This window comes from Myotis davidii, unplaced genomic scaffold (assembly GCF_000327345.1).
Source record: "Myotis davidii unplaced genomic scaffold, ASM32734v1 scaffold1, whole genome shotgun sequence".
Taxonomy (NCBI): Eukaryota; Metazoa; Chordata; class Mammalia; order Chiroptera; family Vespertilionidae; genus Myotis; species Myotis davidii.
The window spans coordinates 3,117,074-3,125,381 of NW_006294681.1; the positions used below are offsets into that span (position 1 = coordinate 3,117,074).

Consider the following 8,308-nt stretch of genomic DNA (forward strand, 5'->3'; position numbering starts at 1 on the left):
GGATTTGACCTAAAAATACAACACTTTGAGAAAAGTAATACAGTAGCTTCAGAAATTAAGCTCTTAAGGAAACTTTACGTCACAGTAAATCTCAGATTTATAGTGCTTGGCAGTTGTTCTGCAACAGTAGTAGCCTTGGGGTTTCTGGCCACTAGCTCATATTGACAGCAGCTGATGTGGTTTCTTTTCGCTCTTTTGACTCCTCTTTAATAAAAAGCATGCCCTATGGCTCATTGGTTTTGCCCCCTCTGGGCTGGTAGCAACTTCTTGAGGAATCAAGGAGTCAGATTTGGCATTTAGCCAAATAAATCGCATGGCCTGTTGGCTCCTGACAGCACATTACAATCAAAGCTGCACCAGGCACAGTGCAGCAGTCAGCTACTATATGAAACCAGACAGAAACAATGAATGTGCACTTTTACAGAGAGGCTCAATTACTGTTCAATTTATATGGCATTAGTCTCTGAATGGTGTTGCCTTTAAATTAACACAAGATCTATTGCCATATAAACCTAGAAGATAGGATTTAGGAACCATAATACTCCAAATTAAAACAAATGAGAAAATCAAGTACTTTTTAGAAAATTTAGGTAAACTGTGGTTTCAGCAAGGAATACTGAGGCAAATAATAAAGAGCCTCATTTATGTATAGGCCAAGAGACACATATGCAATGGCTTTCTAGTATAGCGCTTTCTTATCTGTATCTGGGTGAGGAATAAGAGTTTCTCGCGTGGAAACAAAAAGTCTTCATATAGAATGGCAAATATGTTTATGTAACAGTAAATAATTTGCTAGAGCCATAAAGTGGGGATTTAGGTCAAAATGAAGACCTTTTGTAAACACTCTGAATTATATGCTTCATAGCTTTACATTTTATCCTAATCACGTTGAATAAAAAACAAACACAAACCCCCCAGGAAAAAAAACCACTGCCAATGGCCAATTACATATATTTAGTTTTCTGAAAATATGTTATGCTATACTAAAAATAATTTCGAAGTTAGGTATTTAACACTTTCATATCAAACAACAGGGAGAGCATCATCTAGCATTAGTGACATAGTACATGCATTTACACAACTAGAAAATTAGTCCCCAAAGCAGATGACACCATATGGACATGTGGATGAAAGTGGATTTTCTTCTCTCTTTGGAGGATTTATATTATTTTGCATTGTTTACAACAAATGGATAGGGTCACTAATTTTAATCCATTTCCGCATATAGAGTGATGCTCTACTAGAACACAAACATTTAACTATTTTACAATATCCAGCAATTTTCAGTTATATGATTATAAACTACAGTATTAAATGGCACCACATATCCATTTTAGGAATTAAAAAATATAAAATCATAAATCCAAGTAGTAATTAAAATTCAGTTTTAAATTAATTTAAGTATATGATTATCTAACCACTATGCTGTACACCTGAAACTAATACAAACAGTAAATGTAGACTATACTTGAAAAAAAACACCACACACACAAATTAATATTAGCCAATAATTTTAATATGTATATACCTCATTATTAATGTCAAAGACTCCTTCTTGGATTTTTTCATAAATTTCTTTTGCTGTATTAATAAATGCCTGAAATATAAGGTAGAAAAATTGGTTCAAATTATTTAAAAACCACATAGAAAAAGGTTATTATATAAAAGCTATATAGAATATCATAAAGTTCAACATAAGAAAATCAACCAATTAGTCATACATTACAGTAATAGAATAAAGGACAAAAATCATATACTAATGTCAATAGATGCAGAAGAAGCATTTGACAAAATCCAACAGTCTTTCATGGTAAAAACATTCAAAGAAGTAGGACTAGGAGGGAAATTCCTTAACCTGATAAACAGCATCTAAGAAAAACCGATAACTAACACTGTATCCAGTGGAGAAGGTTGAAAGCTTTCTCCCTAGGATCAACAACAGATCAAGAGCCCAGCTAGTGTGCTTCAGTGGTTGAGTGTTGATCTATGAACCAGGTCACGGTTCGATTCCTGGTCAAGGCACATGCCTGGGTTGTGGGCTCCATCCCCAATTAGGGGGCATTCAGTAGGCAGCCAATCAATGATTCTCTCATCACTGATGTTTCTATCTCTCTCTCCCTTCCTCTCTGAAATCAATAAAAATACATTTTTAAAAAAGAACAGAGCAAAAAATGTATATGAACATTCATTAGTATTATTAGCAGCAATAGCCAAAAGGTGAAAACAACACAAATGTTCGACTGACGAATGAAGCCCAAAATGTGGTATAGCCATATAATGGAATTGTATTCCGCCATAAAAAATGAAGTACTGCTTCATGCTAAATATGGATGAAACTTAAAAACATTATGCCAAGTAAAAGAAGTCAGACATAAAAGAACACATTTAATTTGATTCCATATATATGAAATGTTCGAGAGGTCAATCAAGAGAGAGAGAAAGTGGATTATTGGTTGTTAGGGGTTAAGAGAAGGGGGAAATGGAGAACAACTGCTAACGAATATGGGGTTCAGGTTAGGGTGATGAAACTTCTGAAATTAGTGGTAATGGTTGCGCAACTTTGTGAATATGCTAAAACCCATTGAATTGTACCCTTTAACAGCACACAGGAGAAAAACATGTCAACTATATAAACGACATTACATCCATGTTGAAACTAGCTTACTTTTGGAGGTTACTGTTCCACACAACATCCTTTTGGCCAGGACAATGTATTACTTAATATTCAGTTAGAGACAGAAAAATCAAAGTATGCTTATCATACAGAGATGAAAAGGCAGCTCATGCCATGTTGAACCAAGTTTCACGCTTTTTTCATACAGCACACTACTAAATACCAACATTAATCCACAAACATCCTATAGTTATGCAAAATATTGAAACATTGTATGCAAGCATTGCCAAAGCTATGGAAGGTGTGTCTAAATTATAAGATCTGAGAGATCACAAAAAACAGTATTAAGACAACAGGTCCTCTTTAGCATTCTATAAAAATTCATAAAGATATCTTTTCTTTACTACCACTGAGACAGACTTAATTCAAATTTTGAAAAGTAAACAGCGTTCATAGAGAGGAACAAATCACACCTTTCGTCTTTTCCACACTGGAAATATCTGACTGCTGAACTTGCCACCAGAGCTTTTGTTTCCTAATTAACAGGACTGATATGTTTTCACCTTTAAAGGCCTTACAGCTCCCCAGAGTAATCAATCTACTGCAGCTCAATTACTGCACCAAGAACACACCAGTCAGGGAAGGAGACATGAACGACTGCGGCAGGAGCAGAGAGATATGAATATGCATAAACTTTAAGTGGCTGATCGAATCATCAGAGAGGGTCATGAGAATTTGCAGCAAAATAATGAGAAGAATTAATCACTGCAGATTCATAAGGCACTTGGGAAGTGAGTGCACCTTTCATGTGTGTGCTGGAGTTAAAGGGAAGGAGAAACGGGCTTTCAGCCAGCTGTGAATTGATTTATATTCCTCAAAATTGAAGTTATCCTGATAAATCAGAAAAAATTTAACTTTATTCCCAATAACATGGCAATTATGGTGATGGCTTCAGAAACCAGGCTGACTAAATACTGAAGTCAACAGATTCATAAATTCACAGGGCTGGAATTCCTTACAGGGGCACCCATATGTGTACATTTCACTAGAACGTTACACAGAGCTACAAGGTCCTATAAGTGAGTTATAACTTTATATAAACACTTACGTTATAAAAGTCAATATTAAATGTGCAATTTAACAAATTGACTTTTTGCTAAGGAGTTGATGAATCACTTTAAAAACTGCCTTAAGAAAAAAATAAATAAAACGTACCTTAAGAAAGCTACGCTACATAAAATTTCCTAATCACTAATTCTATTGCTAAATAGTACTTATTATAGAGCAGATACTAGATAAGTGGATTGTTTATCTATATCACAGTGAAAAATATAATATTATTAAGTGATTAATTACTGATCAATTTTAATGAGTCCTCAGAGTTTAAAACCCAATGTGACAAATGTAGACATTAGTGTACCTGCTTTAAAAATGTGTTGCTGTAAACGGAAATTATCCAGTTCCTAAATACAATGAACATTAAGGCTTAGAGCTCAAATGAAACTTTTAAAGTAAGAGTCTTGGGTGTCACAGACAGTATCTGTCCACTAAAGCTGCAAAGCATCTCAAGAACTTGGGAAGACAAGAGATACATAATTATTGCAATAATTGGCCAACATTTTCTTTAATTTCTCATTTCACTCTGGTCACTAAAAATCAAGCCCCATATATATTTTTCAAGGTAGAAATGTAACATTCTGAAATATCTTTAGGACACAGAAAAAAAAAATGAGGAAATTAGCAACAAGTTAAATAGATAATACAAAGGCTTTACTTTAAAACCTCATGCTTTAACAAGATAGCCTTAACTTAAAATTCCTTTCAATTTTAGAATTTTAACCAGTTTTACCTTTTCTATTTCCCAGGCTATAGAAGCAAATTCTGAGGCGGGGGGAGAAGAAATAAAGAGAGCAGGCGTGAGGGGTGTGTCTGGGCACCTGGTAAGTGGGGATGAGCATGTGTAGCATTAGGGGAAAGGGTACGGGGGGGACTTGCACTCCACAGCAGCTGTGGCAGCAACAGACTTGTGCAGATAGCTCCTGACGGCAGAGTACAAGTGTTAATGACGATGGTCCAAGTCATCCAGGAGAGGGAGGCTCAGTATTTCCCGTTTAACATAAGAAATAGAAAATATGTTTTTAAGAACTTTTATCATTATTCTTACAAGCTTGATGTTTACAAGGGTGAGATTAAAAATCTATGTGGAACACTTATTTCCTTAATATCAGAAAAATGAGCAAGCTGATGGCATACCTACAGAAAAATTTTAACATTAGTTAACACTATACTTGTGAAACATGACATCTTAAAGATCATTACAGGTTTTGTGACACATAAGTAAGAACATTATGTTCATATATACTTCACATTTCACATATAGTTCATCCAAATAGTAACAGGTTACAGAACAGGAAAAAGTATTTGCTGAGAAACTCGTGTCAAAGGATTGCATTATCAACCCTGTGAAACAAACATCATCTAGGCAGATCCATGATGATGAAGTATAAACAGATTTCCTTGCAGCCAACTTAATTTGGCGAGCCTCTTGCTCTCCCATGCAATGCTCCACTTCAGTATCAGGAGCCTGACTCTCTTCATTTTACCATTAGCTCTCCCCCCTTTGCCCTACTTTGATTAACTGCCATGTTCAGTCCTTTACCTTCATTAGCCATTAATTGCCTTCCACCTCATACACTAATCTTTCAACCCTTGGCAGTATTATCTGAATGGTCCTGATAATATCTAAACTTAACACATCACGGGCGAGCATTCTCATTTTTTCATATTATACAGTGTTTTACACAAATGTTAAAGGCACGCCTTAAAATTAAATGCCCATTGTATTTTAAAGTTATTATTACATGTTTTTACAAGCTAACCTCTTTTTAAAGTATGATACTTTGTAAAAACACTTTTTGTGCTTGTTCAATAGAAACTTATCTGGCCACTGGGTAAAGCTGGCAATAAAACTACTGGTGCTCAGTGTGTTAAGTAAATTTTCAGGGACTTTTATAGCACAAATCAAAGTAAATGTACAGCAAAACTATAAATGCATTATGATTCAAATACCTATTCAGCAAACCCACTAACAACCCTACCTTTAACATTTGTCATTTACCCATGGGCATCTATTATATTGTTACCATAGGTCAACACTTCTGTAGGCACTATGGAAGATACAGGAAGGGGATGTAGTTCCTGTGGTTGCTGAAATAAACAATTTAGTTGGGAGAATCTAAGCACAAGGCTTAAATCTGTTGAAGATTCGGGAAAAAGAAACGTTCTGTGCTGAGTGGCATAGGGAGAACGTGTGCAGGGCAGGACTGAGGCAGGTTTGGCTGCAGGCCGTGCACAATGTGCTAAGAGGGCCTTCACAGCTGACGAGAGAGAATAAAGGCATAACTATATTTTTATTATGGTTTAACAGTTTTAAAGGCAAAATACTGAAAATAAATTCTCTACAACAGATTAACACTTAAATTATTTCCTTATGTAACATGCTGCCACCTGGTGGAAAGATAAAAATTACAGTGCCTGTTAGGTAAGAATTCAAAATAAATCAAAATATCTGTTTTATTTAAACATCTTGAACAAATGCTAGAGACAAAGTACCCTGTAAAACAAGCGACCCCCTTAGTTTTCTCCTAGAGCAGTGGTTCTCAACCTTGGCTGCTCATTAGAATCACCTGGGAATCTTTATAAAATCCCGATTTCTGGGCCTCATCCTCTGGAAATTCTGTTTCTTTGTTATGGGATGGGGCCACAACATTAGTAACAAAGAAACAGAATTTCTGGAGGATGAGGCCCGGAAATAAGGATTTCAAAAAGATTCACTGGTGATTCTAATGTGTAGCCAAGGTTGAGAACCATGTCCTAGAAGAAAACACAAGATAACTAAACTGCTGTTTACTTTTCTTCTCAATTGCTCACAATGCTACAGATGTTACAGGTGTCCATTTGCCGAAGCTAATTACAACCAGTATTGACTAAGTGCTTACTATAGGCCAGTCACTATTCTAAATGATTTATACAGGTGTTTATTATTTCTGAAGAAAAAGTCAAAGTATGTATAAAAATAAGGAAATTAATTTTCTTTTATTTGCTTTCAAGAAGATATGGTTGTGCCCTAGCTGGTTTGGCTCAGTGGAAAGAGCGTGGGCCTGTGGATTGATGGGTCCTGGGTTCAATTCCAGTCAAGGGCACATGCCCAAGTTGTGGGCTGGATCCTCAGTAGGGGGTGTGCAGGAGGCAGCCAATCAATGATTCTCTCTCATCATTAATGTTTCTGTCTTCCTCTCCCTTCCTTTCTGAAATCAATAAAAATATATTTTAAAAAAAATAAAAGAAAATCCGTTTGTGGGATGAAGGTATTTATACCTACTATAAGATTAGCAGAATGGTTAAGAGTGGGGCTCTAGAACCAGACTTTCTAGGTTCAAACCTCGTGTGTTGCTTTGGACTCACTGCTTAACCTTCCTGTAAACAGGATAATAATGGTGCCTATTTCATATTAATTGTTGCGAGGATGAATGTAACACATTCATGAATATAACACAATGAAAACAGTGCTTGCCATGTAGCACTTGATGCACACTAGCTTTTCTCATCATGAATATTTGAGTGTGGTGACATGTGGGGAATGACAGAAGAGGGCACAGGTGCTAGATGTGAATGTTCCCTGAAACACTGTAGATTAAAGGAGAGAAACAGTGATCAATGCTCTTCAGTGAATTGAAAGTAGTTCTTGATTAAATAAAGCTAAACACTTAAGCCCTGGCCGGTTTGGCTCAGTGGATAGAGGGTGGGCCTGTGGACTGAAGGGTCCCGGGTTCGATTCCGGTCAAGGGCACATGCCTGGTTGTGGGCTTGATCCCCAGTAGGGGGCGTACAGGAGGCAGCCAATCAATGATTCTCATCATTGATGTTTCTATTTCTCTCACCTTCTCCCTTCCTCTCTGAAATCAATAAAAATATATATATATTTTAAAAAGCTAAACACTTAAAAAGTAAATTAGCAACACATAATGTGTTCAGTGAACCCTAAAGAATAAAATATATTGAGATCAGACTTAAAGATAGGAAAGTTTTGGGAAAAGGACATTAGATAGAATTCAAGATTGGGCAGTTTAAATATAGAACTCCTTCAAATTCTGCTACTTTAAAATGTTCTGACTTTATTTGGCTTAGCTTCAGTGGGAGAGGACTCATACATACATACATCATCCAATATAGTAGCTTTCAAATTGTATTTCATGGAAATTCTGCAAGGGCCACCCTTGGGGATAAGGTAGGAAGTAGGCAGAGCCCAGTGAAGGGAAACCATTTTCTCATTTTCCCTGCTCATTACCCACAGCATCCCATCTCCAATTCCAAAGCAAACACAGTCTACTTTTATTTTTTTCATACTGAGTTTCTTGTGTTCCATTAAAAGAGGACCATTGCTATATTTGATTTAAAAAACACACTTCTCACAAACAAATGGGACTACATCAAAATAAAAAGCTTTTGCACAGCAAAGGAAACCATCAACAAAACAACAACAAGATCCACTACATGGGAGAACATATTTGCCAATGATACCACCGTTAAGGGTTTAATTTCCAATATTTACAGGGATCTCATGAAACTTAACAAAAGGAAGATAAACAATCCAATAAAAAAATGGGCAACGGACCTAGATAGACACTTTTCAAA

General features: G+C 36.1%; 1 protein-coding gene across 1 annotated transcript in view; it reads right to left on the reverse strand.

The window, feature by feature from the left end:
- RAB2A (RAB2A, member RAS oncogene family) overlaps positions 1 to 8,308 on the reverse strand; it is a 41,914-nt gene that overhangs the window by 421 nt on the left and 33,185 nt on the right. The window contains exon 6 of the mRNA XM_006769049.2: positions 1,529 to 1,597. Coding sequence (XP_006769112.1) covers positions 1,529 to 1,597 — 69 coding nt within the window. The remainder of the gene's footprint in view (positions 1 to 1,528; positions 1,598 to 8,308) is intronic.